Source organism: Clupea harengus, chromosome 24, assembly GCF_900700415.2.
Source record: "Clupea harengus chromosome 24, Ch_v2.0.2, whole genome shotgun sequence".
Taxonomy (NCBI): Eukaryota; Metazoa; Chordata; class Actinopteri; order Clupeiformes; family Clupeidae; genus Clupea; species Clupea harengus.
In genome coordinates, this window is record NC_045175.1 from 4,552,850 (window position 1) to 4,572,849 (window position 20,000).

Genomic DNA, 20,000 nt, shown 5'->3' on the forward strand with positions numbered 1-20,000 from the left:
GTGAATGACGGGCCTGTGGCAGGAGACTCAGACAATCTGAAGGCTGATTGCCCGTTGTGAGCGATGGAAGAAACAAAAATGGCACAAATAAATGCAATTTCAATCGGCTGGCTTCGATTCAATTTCACCTTGACCCGCAAAAATCGGTTGGGCAGTGTCCTTGGGTCCTTCATCAAATCACCCCGACCGTGTGTCAACCTCCCACTCCCCCCCCACCCACCCACCCTCTCACACACACACACACGCACACACACACACACACCAAAAAAGAAGCTTTCTGAATAGGCCCAGGTTTGATTCTGAATGGCCTCCAGATTTCTTCTTGTCTGCCTGGTAATGAGCGGCTTGGGCTTGCGACAGCGTTTGCCAGAGATCAACAATGGCGTCCAAAGCCCACTGCAGTGTTCATGACCTCGCTCGGAAGGAAGAATAAAAAAAAAAAAGAAGGAAAACAAACAAAATGAACAAAACGAACAAACCGGGGCCGGAGGGAGCCATTGACACCCCAGTTTTTTTGTGTGCATGAATGAGGTTGCCTTGAGGACATAGAGGGGGAAGAAAATGGAGAGAGAGAAACACAGAGAGAGAGAAAGAGAGAGAGAGAGAGACACACACAGATAAAAACAAAGAGAAAGAAGAAAGAAAGAGAGAGAGAGAGAGAGAGAAAAACAAAGAGACAGAGAGAAAGAAGAAAGAAAGAGAGAGAGAGGGATACAGAGGAGGAGAGGACGAGAGGGGGCAGCGTGGGGTTCACCGTGCCAGGGAGACGCGGGCAGAGAGTGTGTGATCGGCACCAGCTGCAGCCCCCTAATTATCGTGCACCTGCCTCCTCCGCCGACCCCCTTCCCCTGCCCTGTGATTGGTCCCGCACGGAGAAGGCCCGGTCCAGCTGCGTGCTCAATGGCTGGATGCAGATTAAAATGCAGTTGAAAGGAAAGAGAGGTGATGGTGGTGGTGGTGTGTGTGTGTGTGTGTGTGTGTGTGTGTGTGTGTGTGTGTGTGTGTGTGTGTGGTGTGGCGGGGGTGATGCTTTCTCTGCTCAGAATTTGAATCTGTCCCTGTTCAAACTGGGGCGACAGAAGTGCTTCCACGAATGAGACAGCTGCACATTAGTGTACTCTCACACACACACACACACTCACACACAAACACACACACACACACTTACTAACAAACACCCCAAATCCTCTCTCTGAAAAGAAAGAAAGTAAAAAAAATTGAATGTTTTTAATTCTGTGCCAAACACAGCAGCTGTTGGGGCTAAAATAAGCCCAAATAAAACATGGTGGTGGTGGGGGGGTTCTGTTTAAACACCCCCACCCTGGTCCCACCGTTTTTAACCGAAATCACAGTGTGCCGGGGGGCGCCTCTCGGAGATGGCCATACATGGTGGTGTGGAGCTGAGGAGAAAGCTGGCTTTTCTAGCTTTTCTGGCTGAGCACGGAGCCTCACACAGGCCAAGGTCAGGGCTCTCCAGCGAAAGAAGGATTTGTGTAAGTCCTCTTCTCTCGTGTGTGTGTGTATGTGTGTGTGTGTGTGAGTGTGTGTGAGTGTGTGTGTGAGCGAGCGAGAGCTTGCCTTTATCCACCGCCTCTCAGGAGCTCATCTAATGTAAAAGCCTGGGAGGACAGGGAGATGAAAAAAAGAGAAAGAGAGGAGGGAAAAAGAGGGAGGAGAGGGAGCGGTATGTGTGAGTATGTGTGTGTGTGTGTGTGTGTGTGTGTGTGTGTGTGTGGAGGGGTGGTCCGCATCAGAGTGCACTTTAGAAAGGACAGCACAGCTGAAGGGGGGAATCTGACTGGAAGGGATATGAACAGAGAGAGGGAGAGAGGGAAACGGGAGAAAGGAAGAAGCAGAGTAAAAGGAGACAGGGAGTGTGTGTGCGTGTGTGTGTGTGTTTGAAATGAGAGTGTGTGTGAGTGTGCGTGTGTGTGTTTGAAATGAGAGTGTGTGTGAGTGTGAGTGTGTGTGTGTGTGTGTGTGTGTGTGTGTGTGTGTGTGTGAGTGTGTGTGTGTGTGTGCGAAATGAGAGTGTGTGTGAGTGTTTGTGTGTGTGTGTGTGTGTGTGTGTGTGTGTGTGTGTGTGTGTGTGTGTGTGTGTGTGTGAGAGAGAGAGAGAGAGAGAGAGAGAGTGAGTGTGTGTGTGTGTGTGTGTGAGTGTGTACAGGGCATCAGGGGATGGCGTTGTGCGCCTTGGCACCACGCCATGTGGCTGATTTGACCCCAGCTTTTGGAAAGAGCAGTGCGCAGGTGACTGCGACACATGGGTACAACAAAAGCCTGGCAAATGCTCTGTAAGTCACTAAAAGCCTCCCCCCCTCCCTCCACCCCTTACTCCCTCGGGCCGTCCTCATATAAAATAAAAGCTCCCCAAAAAAAAAAACAGCGCCAAGTCTACATCAATCACATCACTCCCATTCTTGGACTAGCCTCCGAATTAGCGACTCCTTCCTGAGGTTCTTAGAATAAACCTCCACTCCCTCCTGCCGCCATCTCCTGTTTTAGTTCCTGCTGTTTGCTCCCTCTCCCATTCAAATGTCCAAACTCTACCCTGAAATAATAATAACTATTATTAATTATTTAGCAGAGTGCATCACCCGCTGACTAGCGTGTGACATATCTGTGAGCCAAGCAGGGGACATACCTCATGATTTTGCTCTGGAGGCGAAAAGCTAAGTTGCGTCATTCAATTATACTTCAAGGGGTGTCTATGTGTGGGGTGTGTGTGTGTGTGTGTGTGTGTGTGTATGTGTGTGTGTGTGTGTGTGTTGTGGGGGGTGTGTGTGTGTGTGTGTGTGTGTGTGTGTGCAGAGCATTATCTCACCTAAAACCATAGTTTAGCTGCGGGAGGTGTCATCAGAACTTGTGTTGAGATTAAATTCTTACATATAGACCCCCCCCCCCAATTCCACTTGACTCCCCCCGATTAATGTGATATCTTCACAGCCCGATGAGAAGACAATGTGAGAGACTTGTCTCGCAATAACGTGCCATGCACTCGCTCGGTGTCTATTTAAAGGCGAGCGTAAACATATAAATGTTTATCTGAACGTTATAAACCCTTGTGTTGCTCTTGGCGCCCAAGCGGTGCCATGCCTAAATTTAAGATACACTACGCCGCCTGGGCTGGCTCGGTACGGTGTCCATTTTAGGACAATCACGAGGGGCCATGGGGCTGGGCCACGGGAATCCGCGGGGGAATGTTGCGATTGTGTGAAGTAATGTAAGGACGCGTCGGATCAGTGGAGGACAAGTTGAGTTTGGCAGTGCGCTCATTTGTTTCCAGTCACAATAAAAGTCTTTCCTAGAACTCTTCAGAAAAAACCGACAAAAACACTATCATGCTCTATTACAACGACAAAAAACCCTATTATGCTCTATTACTATAACTACCACTACTAGGTATGTGAATAGTAGTATTACTACTACTACTGCTGCAGTTGCTACTACTATTAACTATTATGATGACGATTACTTCTTATACTACTACAACGATTAATAATAATTCAGACTAATTATTTTAAACAGAAATCACTTTACAAAATACAAAAGACATGGCATTTCAGTTTGCTAAAGACTCGAGCTTTGCAACATCTGTTGTTTCAATTTTATTCAAAGGTGCAAGGCAGTTGCCCGAACAACAACCATTAGCCATGTTTACACTCTGACATTTCTTAGCAGAGAGACAGCTGGGACCCTCGAGTCCCAGCCTTCACAACATATTTCCTGTCCGTCTGCTCAACATGTCCTTTTCTCTGCAGCGGGGCCTGTTATTGTTGGAGGTCTCGGCCTTCAACTTACCGGACCCCATGATTGGCCTTATTACAGTTGCAGTGGTTAAGCAGGGGCCAAATCAAACTGCATTGTCAGACTATTTCACAAGTAAATGAATGATGGCAAATGTGTTGCAATCTCTTTCTCTTTCAAATGTGTTTTCAGTCTCTCTATCTTTTCCTTTCTCACTTTCTTGCTCTCCGACTCATCCATCACCATCTAAAAAAAATACCTCAGCCGATTTAAACTGTTGCAATAATGGAGACACATGAGATATATACACAAGATATTATTACATATACAATATATATCCCCTCTGCTTATATTCCAACAATACTGTGTCTTATCCTCCTCTGCTTCATAGCATAGTCAGTAGGAATCACAGCCAAACTTTCCACACTGGCCAGGTTTATTAGCTCAAATAAACCCCTCATTATCCAACTGCATTGAGCCGCTAATTACGCTAATGTTTATTAGCCTGGCGCAACGTGTTCGATGTGAATTGCTGCCGGTCGTCATTAGCGACAGTGTGAGTAATGTGTGGGTAGAGGAGCTTGAGGCGATAGTCAAGGAAAGCAAACAGAGGGGTTTGGCATGCAGTAACCGCCAGCTCTGACCATTACATCTCCATTTTTCTTTCTCTTGTTTCTCTCAATCTCCTTCCAACTTCGGCCTTTCTCACCGTCTCTCGCCAGTGTTCTAACACGTCACTTCATTCGATGAATTTCCTCGCAATAGGTCACATTATCACATGAACTAACATAGCAGTTAACTGAAAAGAGTTCATTCCATAACTGCTGTCAATTCCAGACCATAATTGCTCATTCATGTTAACTGCTGCATGAAATGTCAGGAAAGGGACCCTTTCATGTATAGCCTTGTCACATAAACACGTATATGATGTGAGTTCACACACACACACACACACACACACACTCTCACACACACACACACAGTGGGCCGTTAACGATGATGGACAGGTCTTCTCTTCCACACGGGTGCCCTATGTTGCGAGCGATTGTGGACATGTAAAATGACGACTTGAGAGGTGAAACGCGTCTCCTCATCTGGCTCCTTGCGTCCTCGTGTCGTCTCCTCCAGTAGTGTTGACGTATGTTCCAGGAGGACGTGTACTGTCTGCCTGACAGGCGGTGGTGGAAGGTGTCGCCTGTCAGTAGTGAAGCATTTGTTCTGACCCTCCATCTCCACAAAGCACACAGACACTAACAGACTCTCTCACACACACACACACACACACACGCTCACACACACACACACACACACACACACACACCTACTCTTGTGCTCTCTTTGTGCCAACATCCACCAAACCTCCTTTGTCTCCCTTCCTCTCTTAACACTCCTCCATCTCTATCCATCCTCCTGCTGACTCATTTGAGCTCATTCCTTCATCCCTCTGTCTCTCTCTCCCTCATCCTCTCTCTCCCTCTACATCTCTACTCTCTCCCTCACTCTCTCACTCTCCATCTCCTTCTCTCTCTCTCATCCATCTCTATCCATCCTACCTCTGATCCTTCGTAAAACACCTCCACATTCCACAATAAGTGGTGATTTGGTGGTGATCCTGGAAAAAAGACAAATGGCCCGAGAGGGAGGGAGAGCTGGGGAGGAAATAGGGAGTAACCCACTGGAATGAAATATGCTCCAGGGAGAAGGAGTCAGGCCATTTGTGTGAACAGAATGGAAGCGAGACAAATCTCTCTTTCTCTCTCTCTCTGTGTGTAGGTGTGTGTGGGTGTGTGTGTGTGTGTGTGTAGGTGTGGGTGTGTGTGTAGGAGTGTGTGTGTGTGTGCGTGTGTGTGTGTGTACGTGTGGGTATGTTTGTGTGTGATTTCAAGCTTGCTCTAACTTGCTCCAGGTACTGCTTTTGAATAAACGGGGACCAGACACAATGGCACATGTTGTGACTGTGTGTGTGACTGTGTGTGTGTGTGTGTGTGTGTGTGTGTGTGTGTGTGTGTGTGTGTGTGTGTGTGTTTCAAAATCAGTGCATAGACTCATGGTTATCGCAAGCATCAGAACCAGGCGAGTTTAAACATGGCCAAAAACAGCTGGAACGGAAAATCACACTCTTTGGAAATCATTTGGAGTCATTTGGGGTTGGAACTCGCCCCAGTTTTGTCTAACTGACCCAGGTAACACCATTCAGAGCACACATCTGAGCACACTTCTCGTTGTGTGTGTCTGTGTGTATGTGTGTGTCTGTGCGTGTGTGTGTGTGTGTGTGTGCGTGCGTGTGTGTGTGTTTGTGTGTGTTATTCATCCTACATCACACTATTTTAACGGCCACCATCTCTCTGCTTTCATCATCTTTGTATTTCTCTCTCCACTGCTCCTTACTACGAGCTTCTATTAGCATCCTCCGCTCAATGCATCCGTATGTGTGTGTGCATCAGTGCTGGATTGCAGCCACAGCATGTGATCCTGCCAGTACTACCACAGGACTGCGGGGGGCCCTGCATGGTTTTATGATGACGATGAGGAGATAGGTGTTTATGACCGCGGCCCTCGGTGGAGTGGGGCCTTCATGGTGTTATGATGACGATGAGGTTTCTAAAGCCTTCTAAAGCCCCGCTGAGCTTCTTCTTCACTGAGGAAGAGGAGGAGGCATGGAGGTCGGGTAAAAGATGTTAATATTCTGTTCTTTAACTTGTGCCACAGGTGAACTTAGACTGTTCTGGCCTACCATTTGAACATGCAAGCTCAAATACAAAGAGATGAATACATACACATACACACTCACACACACACACACACACACACACACACACGCACGCACACAAACTAAAATGATTTAGGGATCGCTCTACACACCTAAGCAATATCTATATTTAATGGCGGCGAACTCTTTGAACCCGTAAACAACCCGACCTGGGAGTCGAAAATAACAAACGACAATTCCGCCTGCAGCTTAACCTCAAGTGACGTTTCCTGTTCCTTAGCCAGCTCACAAAAGTAGCCTTTCCTACCTTGGCAGAGGAAGCCACAGCTAAGTGTTGACACATGCACAGACATACATACACACACACACACACACACACACACACACACACACACACACACACACACACACACACACACACACACACACACACACACACACACACACACACACACACACACACACAATCAAACTGTCCCAGTCTGGATTGGTCATATTATCTTAGCATGATCTGTATTCTTTTTGTAGTATTCTGCTTTTTTTCTGTTCTTTGTTCAGGGTATTGAAACACACACACACACACACACACACACACACACACACACACACACACACACACACACACACACACACACACACACACATTTATCTCTATGTAGAAGACGCTGCCAATCCCCCCTTCTGCCTCCAACACTCCTGGTACCTCTAGGCAGAAAGAGGAGGATGTTCAGTGTTCCTCCTAGCAACCAGGCGAGACAGAGCGACCGCAGCACGGCAAAACGGTCCTGACAAGGGGGCGCGGCGCGGCCATTACATGACATTTACGGCCGGCACGCGGGCCATACAAGCCATAAGGGGGAACAAAAGCCACTTCATCCGCTCCGACAGATAGCGTGCGTGATCTCCACAGAAAGTGTGGGGCCTTCTGTATGTAGTGAGGGAGTGCCTGTGTGTGTGTGTGAGTGTGTGTGTGTGTGTGTGTGTGTGTGTGACTGAATGAGCATGCTTGAATATGTGTGCGACTGTGTGTGTCTTTCTGTACATGTGTACTTGAATATACTTGAACACATATGCTTGTGTCCTTGATAATGTGTGTTTGCACACTTGAATGTCTGTCTATACAAAAATACGTACTGTTTACTCAGAGTCCACATTTGAAATGACGAATCTGTGAAATGTGCATATCCTTGAATATGTGCATGTGTGTATGTGTGTATATGTGTATATGCTTGTGTGTGTGTGTGTGTGTGTGTGTGTGTGTGTGTGTGTGTGTGTGTGTGTGTGTGTGTGTGTGTGTGTGTGTGTGTGTGTGTGTGTGTGTGTGTGTGTGTGTAAATGCCTTTCTCCGCATGGGGCCTTAACCAGATTTTACGCCGTCTCTTTTGGTGCAAAAACAAATGACACAGTGTGGATAGACCACGCCATTTAAAACCCGGCCGTCTCAGGTCTCACATATAGACCTGGCCTACACCACCCCATGTGTTTCTCATTCATAGGCTATTGATTCGACCATAGGGCTGACAGCACAACGCAGCTCAGTTTTTTATGGCAGCAGCTGAAGACGGCAGATATCGGTAGGCGGGCGCCTAGGGATGAGGAGCGTAAGAGCTGCACAGTCCTCCGGACGCAAGGCCCACATGTAGGGCATGGAGGCTGACTTAACACTGGCTGAGAGGGCTACTGGGACGAGCACATAGCCTGATTGTCCCGCCTCTCCTCTTTCACTGGTAAGGTTCTCACACACACACACAGACACACACACACACTCACACACACACACACACACACACACACACACACACACACACACACACATAAGCATTGCATGCACACACAGACTCTCTCTCTCACACACACACACACACACACACACACACACACACACACACACACATATAAACATTGCATACACACACTGACACACACACACACCAAACACACGCAATTACATGCAGTCGAGGTGGGTGAAATAGCTCATCTACGAGGTGGACAAGAGAGGACGGCCTATTTTCACTGCCAGTGGGTAGCTTTTCATGTTGTCTCCCCCTCTCCTCCTCTCCCCTCCTCTCCTCTCCCCTCCTCTCCTCTCCTCTCCTCTCCTCTCCTCTCCTCTCCTCTCCTCTCCTCTCCTCTCCTCTCCCCTCCCCTCCTCTCCTCTCCTCTCCTTTCCTTTCCTTTCCTCTCCTCTCCTCTCCCCTCCTCTCCTCTCCTCTCCGCTCCCCTCCCCTCCCCTCCCCTCCTCTCCTCTCCTCTCCTCTCCTCTCTTACCCTACTCTGGGGTTGGTGTGAGAATCTTGCTGCCATCTCTGGGTTTGATGCCTGTCACGCCGGAGCGTTGTCTCAGGGGCCGTTGGCACAGACGAGGACAATTCCCCCCGCCCCCTAACCCCAGTCCCCTTACCCCACCCCCCGCCCGCCGGGTAGCCTGTGACACCAATTTGGGGCTGTCGAGGAATAAAGAGCTTCGCCCTGATGTGTGTCATCGCCTCTGCACGCGAGAGCAGACAGTTTATGATAATGTTACACTTTCTTACTATCACCCTCACTCTCTTTACCTCTCTCTCTCTCTCTCTCTCTCTCTCTCTCTCTCTCTCTCTCTCTCTCTCTCTCTCCTTCTCCAGTCCACCCTCCCCCACACACTTAATAGGGGGCCACACAAAAACATCCCTACTGCAGATAGCAGGACAGAAAGAGAGAGAGAGAGAAAGAGAGAGAGAGAGAGTGAGAAAGAGAGAGAATGAGAGATAGAGAAAGAGAGAGAGAGAGAGAGAGAGAGAGAGAGAGAGAGAGAGAGAGAGAGAGAGAGAGAGAAGGCGAGAGCACAAGGCATCTGTCAATTGGCACGATGGACAATTAGGATAAATGGTGCTATCTTTAGCACATGTGACCCTGTTCTATATTTAAAGGTTCAGAGAGGATGACAGACAGGCTTAATACCCCCTCCACCCCACCCCACTCCCCACCCCTCCCAAACCCCACCTCCTCCACGAGCTCAGAGACATCCACCGCACCCCCCCCCTGGCACACATCAAAGCCCGGAGTGCCACATGCCACGCAAAGCCGGGGTGCCTCCTGGAATGCCAGGCGCCGGCCCACAACAGTGAGAATACAACAGTGCAGCTACGCAACCGGCACGGGTCACAGGCCAGTCGTGATCTGTGTGAGCGCCTATGTATGTGTGCTTGTTTTTGCGTGACAGTGTGTGTGTGTGTGTGTGTGTGTGTGTGTGTGTGTGTGAGAGTGTGTGTGTGAGAGAGTGTGTGTGGAAAACATCCATGAATTTACATAGATATGATTTGTAAAACAGGGTTGGCGATGCACAATAATCTCATGATCTTACATCATAATAACCAAAGCACTGCTGGTAAATCCAAAAGCAGTTACCATAACCTAGCCTTTCAAAATCTAAAGCAAAAACCCATCCTGCTGATCAGGGTTTCCGTTAGCTGGTAATTACCAGTTGTATAAAATGAACCACATTAAAAAAAAATAAATAAAAAAAGACGACAAATAGCCACAGAACGAACAAATTGTCTGGTAATAATGTTCATTCAAAAGATAAAACGTATCCTTAAAAATGACAATTTAACCAACGCAAATCAATCAATAATGATCTATATCTTATTTTATTGATTAATATGACTCACAAAATCTAATCACTTCCTACTCCCATTAGACCTGGGAAATTGGATTTTATCCAATCACGTTTCCTTCTCCCCGAGGCTTCAGTCTGAGACTCATGGCAATAAATCGAAAATCTTATTTTGATCATCAGACACATCATGGTGATTAGTTCATCAAATTGTTCTATTTCTACGAGGAAGGGGGTAATCTATCGGAAACATCAGCAGTACTCTGGGTTTGTTAGACAGCTTGTAATGTGACTGTAAATGCCAGTAACCTTAACCCTCTAGGGTCTATATCCTGCTGGCGGGATAATTCGTTTTTTGTTATTGTTGTCAATATGCCTTAAGGTAAGAAGGCTTATTCACGTCACTGGGGTAGTTATGTCCGCCTAAACCACGTTTTGCTGATGTCGACAAATGTGGTATATCTGGTATAACAACAAATGATATAGCATTATAGAATAATGCATTTCTGTAGTCATTTTCATCTTAGAATGCATGAAAAGTGTGCGTTTAAAAGTTAAACTTTGGGTTTCTGTCTTTTTTCTGTCAGTTTTTTTTATCTATAGTTCTTAAGCTTCATATCTATGTAGAATAAAGTGGTGTCGATCACTATCATGCTGTGACGTTGCAGCTTCAGCCTACACTGTGGCAGATGGGAGGGACTTGGACATTTATTAACGTTGAATTTAGTTGCCCACCCTAAATCGAAATGCCCATCCTAGGATGACATCCTGGTAACAGTTGAACTGATTTGAAGACGTTGTCATTCTTTTGTCAACCTAGGTGTACAATATATAGACTACATTATATTTGCGTTTGCGTAACATAGATTGTTGGTGAAACATGCTCGGTAAGGTTCGAATTTGTCGGTAAAATAAATTATTTCCGAACCCTGGACCAGCAAAGAAAAATTCTTGTGAAAACCCTGCTGCTGATATGAGAACACAAAACCCCAACTCATTCAGTAGCACTGAATATTGGCTATTTACTTATCAATAGCAGCTCTCAAAACAGCAAACACATCTGAGCCCTCCATTCTGGCTCTACATCAAAGGCAGCCATTTTGTTACACCAGTTAGCCGCCAGCCCTTCCTGCTAACTCACCCAGCAGCTGCACCCCGCGGGTGAGACCATAGACGTCAATGAGGGCCCAGAGTGGCTCAGTGGTGCGCACCCCGCTGAAGAACAGCATGGGGCTGGACTCGTTGATGCGGTAGAAGACGCGGCCCTTCTTGTCCACCCAGAAGGCGATGACGCTGCCCTCGTTGGCGAACTCCTCGGGCAGCGCCTTGGCCCAGAAGCCGCTCTGCGACACCAGGTCCGGGCAGGCGTACTTGGGCAGGCTGTCCGGGTTAATGCGCGACGGATCTTTGGAGGTGAAGCCCAGACGCAGAGCTCCGCTCCAGCAGCTCTGCTTCTTGGTGATCTGCCATTGGAGGAACAGACTGTCATTAGCATTAGCATTAGCGTTAGCGTTAGCAGTCTAACATGGCTGCCTCAGAGACCTGTAATTGTCAGCTGTTCCGCGGTTGTAAACTGGAACAGACAGGAACACAGAGAATGCCAGTCTTTTGATAAATGGGTCAGTCTTATCCAAGTCTGACTGATGGCAGATGGAGAAGGTTTTCATTCCAACCATGCAGTAGCAAACCTTTTCACAACCATTTACAAAGGCTTCAGACCTTTTGTCAGTTTTATCATCAGTGGACCACTAAGTCTCATCAGTCACTTTTATCAGAGACTAGTTAGTTGTATCCTTCATAGACTAGTTAGCTTTACCAGTTGTTATCAAAAGATGACAAATTAATAAAACTGACTAGACCCTGCTTGGATGAACCAAAGACCTGAAGCCATTTTGATCGGGCTGCCAACCTCTTTTCCAGCAGTGAACACCAACCCGACAGGCGAGTAGTCAAATTCAGAAGCTCTCTACAGTAAACTGTATCAACATCTAAATTCTGACCCTGTCGTGTCCAATTAATGAAGAGGGAGGCAAAGCATATGAGAGTTGATCCACATCTTGTTTTACACACAATCTCTGCTTTCCATCCTAAACTAAAATAGTCTATTTTATATTAAAATTGTGTCTGTGTTTTTTTGTTTGTGTTCTGTGTTGCACTGTGGTTCTCGAGAAACTAATCTCATTCTCCTGTTTGTATGACAGCAAACAGAAATGCAGAAATGACAATAAAAGCTGACTTGACTTGCACATGACTAAGACAATAGAGAGCTGAGCAGACCAGCCCACAATTCAGAATCAGTTTTGCAGACTGTTTTAAGGCCCAGTCATTCTGTGCTCATTCTATTAAACTCTAACAGACAACAGAGAGGTTCTGTTGTACTTATAAATTGAGATTGTGGAGTCTGGCCTCTGGTACCCTATGACTGCACGGTTTGTTTGCTACAGGACTGGTCTTGCTAGGCTGATCTTGTTAGACTTGTTTTAGACAGTTCAGTTACTATGTCATTTACATAAAAAAAATAACTGAACAAGAGTTCAAATGGAGAAGGACTGAAAGAGCTAAGAGATAGCTCAGAGGACAAGCAAAAGTTCATGAACGTCTTTTATTTCTGTCTTTATATTTTGTCGCTGACCTGTTTTCTACGTAACTCCAGTGGATACATACAGTGTGTAGGTGGTGCTTGTATGGACAAACAGTATGCATGACAACAGGACACATGAGGGGGTGGGTATGACAGCAAGGGAATGAGGGAGAGTGAGAGGGTGAATGAGTGAATATGTGCGGGAATGAGTGAGTGGTGTGAGTGTAACTGAGTGAGTGTGTGAGTGTGTGATTGAGTGTGTGTGTGTGTGTGTGTGTGTGTGTGTGAGTGAGTGTGTGTGTGTGTGAGTGTGTGAGTAACTGAGTGAGTGTGTGTGTGTGTGTGTGTGTGTGTGTGTGTGTGTGTGTGTGTGTGTGTGTGTGTGTGTGTCTGTTAGTGAGTAAGTGAGTGAGTGAGTGAATGAGTGTGTGTGTGTGTGTGCGTGTGTGTGTCTGTGAGTGAGTGAGTGAGTGAGTGAGTGTGTGAGTGAGTGTGTGAGTGTGTGAGTGAGTAGCTAAGCGAGTGTATGCGAGTGTGAGAGTAACTGAGAGAGCGTGTGAAGGTTAGAGTCTGTGCGTGAGAGTAAGTGTGTGAGTGTGTGCGTGAGAGTGAGTGTGTGTGAGTGAGTGTGTGCGTGAGAGTGAGTGTGTGTAAGTGAGTGTGTGTGAAGGTTAGAGTCAGTGTGTGAGTGTAAGTGCGTCAGTGACTGATACAGTGAGAGCAGCGAGCGTCGCTGCTGTGTCTCCTTCAGGTGTGTGTTTACCCTGCGCTCGCATAGTGTAGACTGGCTGTCTGTCTGGCTTGATGTGTGGAAACTTGCTAAGCTCCTTTAGGGACAAGACAGGAACATGCACGACACAGAGGGGGAGGTGACACACACACACACACATGGCAGGATTTACCTGCAAAATCTCATTAAAGGGATTTTGTGTGCGTGCAAGTGTGTTTGTGTGTGTGTGTGTGTGTGTGTGTCTGTATTTAGCTGGGAGACAGAGGAAAACAGAGACAGAGAGAGCATATCAAAGAGAGAAGGACAAACGGTGTGTGTGTGTGTGTGTGTGTGTGTGTGTGTGTGTGTGTGTGTGTGTGTGTGTGTGTGTGTGTATTTAGCTGGGAGACTTAGAGGAAAACAGAGACAGAGAGAGCATATCAAAGAGAGAAGGACAAACGGTGTGTGTGTGTGTGTGTGTGTGTGTGTGTGTGTGTGTGTGTGTGTGTGTGTGTGTGTGTGTGTTAGGGAAAGGGAGTCAGAGATAAACAGAGATAGAGAGACCAAGTTAGAGAGACAAGATGAGGGAAATAGAAAGAGAGGGAGAGAAAGAGAGAGAGAGAGAGTGTGTGTGTGTGTGGGTGTGCGTGCATGTACATCATCTGTCAGTGAAAGAGAGAGCGAGATGACAGAGCCGTGAGAGTGGGTGTGTGACGAGGAGCAAGTTGGGGCGTTGCTGTCTGTCACGTAGATAACAGCTCCTGTGTGTGTACAGCACCACATCCTCCACATGTACAACACCACAGCCTTGATGTCTACACACAGCACGCCAGAGACACATGGCATGGCCGCCGTCATAGACTTCTACTTCATTTCATGTAGTCTCAAGTACTTCAGTAAGTACATACCGGACCATATTAACATGTCCTTAACATGATATGTGTGTAAATCTTAGAATAACTCTGGTGTACTTCCTGCGAATGTCTGCTGCAGTCATGGCTAAGTTCAGACTGCTGGTGTCATGAAGGTCCTACAATATGCAGCTACTATTCTCGGCTGAATTTTAAACACAACTGTCAATCTTGGAATCGGACATTGTCCACCTCCGCGCACTGGGGAGGCTAGGATGCCTAGGTCGGGTTTGTGGGCGCCACATCGAGGGTGTGGATGGCAGTGGGCGCTCAAAGGGGAAATGTCATCCCCATCATCTTTGGGCAGGTACAAACAATGACCCTGCTGCTGCTGCTGCTGCTGCCGCTCTCCGTGCTTCCTGAGCCAGACTGTTTGCATCTCCTCCCTCATTATCAGCCTGTTGCAGACACGCTAACCAGACACGCTAACACGCTAACCAGACACGCTAACCAGACACGCTAACCAGACACGCTAACACGCTAACCAGACACGCTAACCAGACACGCTAACACGCTAACCAAGACTCTCGCCCTCGGCCAGGCTGTCCCTGTGGTCAACAGCTCAGCACCCGCCGTGTCATGTGACTTCAGTAGGCTAATTGTGCACCCTTTAATTAAAAGAAAAAACTTCCTCTATTATTATTGTTGTTATATTACTTTTTATAGTTCGTTGTACATATGAAGGTACCTTGGGTGTCATGAAAGGTGCTTTTAAATCAAATGTATAATACTATATATAAGAAATTAATTAGGTACTTAGATGTGGTGTTGCAACAACCTTTAAATTGTCTGTGTATTTCAGCATCCACTGTGAGTGAAGTGAAGCCTACTCATTCACACAAACACACACACACGGCTGCAGGGAACCTGTAGGCAGACCTGCACATAGACGACTATGATCCGGTTGCTGCAGGCAGACCATCCACACACACACACACACACACACACACACACACAGTGACACAGACACACAGCTGCTGCGCTATGGGCTGGTTTCTGAAGGGGATGTCATTGCCACAGCTGACCTGCCACTTGGTGGTGGATTTCACCACACACGCACACACACACACACGCACGCACACACGCACGCACACACACACGCACGCACACACACACGCAAAGAAATTGCACCTGGAGGCAGATTGGCTCACAGAGCGCTATGGGGCGGTTTCTGAAGGTGATTGCATTGCAAAACCGGGCCTGGCGCTTCACGGTGTACTGGGCCACACACACACACACACACACGTTGTCCTCCACCTACCTTGAGGCGGACCTGCTCGTAGAGCCCTATGGGCCGGTTGCTGAAGGTGATGGCGTTGCAGAAGCTGGCCTGGCGCTTGACGGCCCTCTGTGCCAGGTCCATGAGGATCTGCGAGCCCTTGGCGCTGGGGTGGAAGAGCAGCGGGCTGACGGGCAGCGCCGGCACCGCCCCACCGCACTGGTGAAGCGGCAGGCAGCGCTTGGACTTGTGGTGGCACCGGTGCGCCGTCGGCGGGAAGGGACCGCTAAAGGAGTCTGAGAGGGAGAGGAGGAGGAGGAGGAGGAGGAGGAGGAGGGAGAGACGAGGAGAGGAGGAGGGAGAGAGAGAGAGGGAGAGAGAGAGAGAGGGAGGGAGAGACGAGGAGAGAGAAAGAGAGGGAGAGAGGGAGTGAGAGAGAGAGAGAGAGAAAGAGAGGGAGAGAGGGAGGGAGAGAAAGAGAGGGAGGGAGGGAGGGAGAGAGAGAGATAGAGAGGGAGGGAGGAAGGGAGAGGAGGAGGGAGAGACGAGGAGAGAGAAAGGGAGATTGAAGGAAAGAATGAAAGACAAAGAAAGAAAGAAAAGATAGGCAGGGGAGAGGGAAGAATAGGGTGACAAAGGAGGAGAGATGCAGGTAGAGGTAGCGAAAGAATGAAATGTAAGGATAAATGCAAAGGAAGGAGAGAGAGAGAGAGAGAGAAAGAACATGATTAGAAGCAGCTACACAACACTAGAGATCAATCTAGAGATCTCTTGGATCATGGCCCTACTATGAATAGTACTATTAACTGGATACTGATCACCGCCTCCAATATTAACTAACATTCCTCCAGTTAAAGTATTTCTTTTTCAAACCTTTTTCTATTGGTTTCAGTGAGGATCATGACAAACTCGATCCTAGTAGTTCATATCGTTCAAGTTAGTTGTGATTAACCTTCAATATGTCATTTCAGCGAAGATAATAATAAATTAGATCACGTTAGTTCAGATCAAATTAAGTTACACCTAAATCACATTCGATAATACATTCAAATGTTCTGAGTCTTCATTCGCTGCAGGGGCGTGAATTTGAATGCTGCGGAAAAACGGAACCCCCCGAAGCTTGGCCCAGATTATCCCTGGCTGGTGGAACAGCTGGGTCTACCTCCAAACATGGTATCTCAGCCACCGCTGTTCCCATTTTGGTTATGCCACACGAAGCCGAGTGCACCCCTAGAGCGCCCGCACTCCCCCAGTCACGCTCCCAACCCCCCCATGCTGTGCCCTCCAATGGCCTCCATTCCCAGAATCAATACCACTTCATCAAACCAGGACAGGCTCGTGGGGGAGGTCTGACCTATATGCCTGCTGCCTTTCCGACCAGTTAGCGGTTTGGGCGGTTTGTCATCCGGTATCAGGTGAGTTCTGAATGGAGAGAGCATGGCTAATGGTGGAGCTGTGGCGACACTAGCCCCGAAGCTAATGCTAAGGAGTGGCTAAGCGCTATTTGTTCCTCTATGTGTTTGCGGTGCATCAGCAACAGCTTCCAAAAAGTACACACACACACACACACACACACACACACACACACACACACACACACACACACACACACACACACACACACACACACACACACACACACACACACACACACACACACACACACACTCATACACACATACACACACACACACATACACACACACACAAACACACACACACACACACACAGAGACACAATACATACATGCATAGCATTAAGTTGTATTGCACATGGGGTAAAACCCAAAAAATTCTCTATAAGGACTTATATGTGAGTGCTTGGTGTCTTTCCAAACCCCCCCCCAAACCGGATTTAACGTGAATTACAAGATTTACAGTTGGAAGGTGCAAGCATGAGCCCACCCCCACAACCTGGCATGTGATGACAGAAGCTACAGCCAGTCTTGTCTGGATAACGTGTGACATTACTCCTAGTCTTTCATCGCAGCCTTGAGGGGAGGGGAGGGGGAAGGGGGGAACAATGGCCTCCTCCCCTCCCTTCTTTTCACAGGGGGCAATAAAGACGTCAGGCGAGCGAGGCGAGCACAGAGAGAGAGCGAGCGCAGGGAGCTCGCCTTCATTACATTTTAAGGTGATGAGTCGGCCATTACGCCACCCCCCCCACCCCCATCGCACCCCACTGCCATGCTGCTGGGGGAGAGTGGAGGTGGGGTGTGGGGGGGGGGGATAGAGGGTTCGTTTGAGGGCTGTGTCCTCGTCTTCCTCGTCTTCCTGCGTGAGGCTGATAACGGGGAGAACAAGGATGCTGGGTGGGATACTCTGGTGAGAGATGACTACTGCTGCTGTTTATTTATTTATTTATCTTTCAAATGGAATGTATTTATTTATTTGCTTGTGTGTCTGTGTCTGTGTGTGTGTGTGTATCAGCTCCTAGAGTCCACATACACTCATGAATGTAATACTTTATTCTTTCCCCACCTGGTTTTATTTGTTTATTTGTGTGTTTGTGTGTGTGTGTGTGTGTGTGTGTGTGTGTGTGTGTGTGTGTGTGTGTGTGTGTGTGTGTCTACTCACAGGCCCTACACTCACTCAGGATTTTCAAAAGGTTTCACACAATAGAGAACAACTGCGAGGGAGGGGACCGCTGGCAATCTATCCCTCCTTCTGAAAAGCAAAAAAAAAAAAAAAACATGAAAGAAAGGAGGGTATTAACAACAAAAAAGAAACGAAGGACAGAAGGAGGAGAAGAAATGACAATCCCTATCCACCCCCCCCCCCACACACACACACACACACACACACACACACAGACACACACACACACACACACACACACAACACACACACACACACACACACACACACACACACACACACACACACACACACACACACACACTGTATCAGGGGGGGGAGTCTACAGGGAGGTGTCCATTGTGTCTATGGCCCACATGCTCTCCTGTCCATGGCCAGATTGGGAGCCACAGTCACCATGTTGGTGGTGCAGATGTCGGCACGGATATGGAAGTTAAGTGCGATCCTACGTTTCTTAGCAACGCTCCCTTGCTTGCTCACTCACCCACTCGCTCGCTCGCTCACTCGCAAGTATTCAAGACCAGATTTTTCAAATGTTCTTTTTTTTCTAACATTCTTTTTGTGTTTTGCCCAATACAGCTAGAGCTGTCTCTGCAGGCCACGGCACGCAGTAGTCTCTGAACCTTATGAGGAAGTAGAAGTGGTACTCTTGAGTTGGTATACACCACTGCTGCACCACACCAGCTGCTCTGGAGATCTGCTATTTTTTTTGTTTTGGCAAGGGTCTGGGAGAGGCAGGATTACACCAAACATCACTGGAATCATTTGTTTTTGCCAACACACACCCACAAACACACTCACAATATAAGGATATGTCTTTTTCAACATCTCACTTAGACACACACACACACACACACACACACACACACATATAAGGATATGTCTTTTTCAACATCTCACTTAGACAAACACACACACACACACACAAACAGACAGCCACACACACACACACACACAGACACACACACACACCTCACAGTCATAAAGACAGCATCTTCCTCTTGCGTGGGCAGGAGTAAAGGACATCCTTCACACCAGCCCCACAAACCCCCCCCCCCCCCCCCCCCCCCCCACGGACCCCCCACCCCACGGACCCCCACCCCACGCCTCCAACCCCTGCAGCCCACCCACCCTAAACTCTCCCCGCCTCCACCGACCACTGCTTCATCACCTCTACTGTACAAAGCTAATGGACAGACTTACATAAGTCTCCTCATCATCATCGTGCTCGTTTGGGTATAGCAGACTCGGTGCCCGAGGCGCTCCGGGACAAGGAGCACAAAGAGCGATGGCCGATAAAAAGAGCCAATCAGAGCAGCCATGAGTGATCGCATCTATTTCCGTCTCGACATCCGAGATCCGTCTGTGCGTTATTCAAACACGAAGACGCAACCAACGATGGGTTACTGAGAGGAAAGAACACACAAAGCGTAAAAAAAAAAAAAAAAATGTTCAAAAAGACAGAAAGAAAAAAAAAAAGATTCCGGAGGGCATGACATAAGGATGTGTGCTTCAGTGCTTCGATACATGCTTAGGACAAGAAGAAACAAATATGACCGTGGGGGTGACCCTTAATGACGTTGCACAAGAGTGCGGGTTCTCAAGATGTCCTAACCCTTTTGCCAGCAGGCGGTCAGACTAAGAGGTTCAAAGTTAGCATGAGTCTCACCAAAGCCTCTCGCTTCCTCCAGGTGCCTCTATGTGTGTGTGTGTGTGTGTGTGTGTGTGTGTGTGTGTGAGTGTGTGAGGGGGGCTCCCTCCAGGTGCCTCTGCTCCAGCAGGTTCAACATAAACTGACAACCATAACCCTTTCCCTATCTTCATTTGTGTGTGTGTGTGTGTGTGTGCGAGAGAGAGAGAGGGGGGTGGTATATTTAAACACCGAACCAGGAATCCGGGCAGGATGTCAGCTTATGGTTAAACACACACACAC

At 47.9% G+C, this 20,000-nt stretch overlaps 1 protein-coding gene across 2 annotated transcripts in view; it reads right to left on the reverse strand.

The window, feature by feature from the left end:
* Positions 1 to 20,000, reverse strand: part of neurl1aa (neuralized E3 ubiquitin protein ligase 1Aa) — a 79,304-nt gene that overhangs the window by 25,295 nt on the left and 34,009 nt on the right. For both annotated transcript variants that reach the window (XM_031561907.2, XM_031561908.2), the window contains exons 2-3: positions 15,512 to 15,765; positions 11,191 to 11,512 (exon numbers count right to left, since the gene is read on the reverse strand). In XM_031561907.2, the coding sequence (XP_031417767.1) occupies positions 11,191 to 11,512; positions 15,512 to 15,765 (576 nt within the window). The remainder of the gene's footprint in view (positions 1 to 11,190; positions 11,513 to 15,511; positions 15,766 to 20,000) is intronic.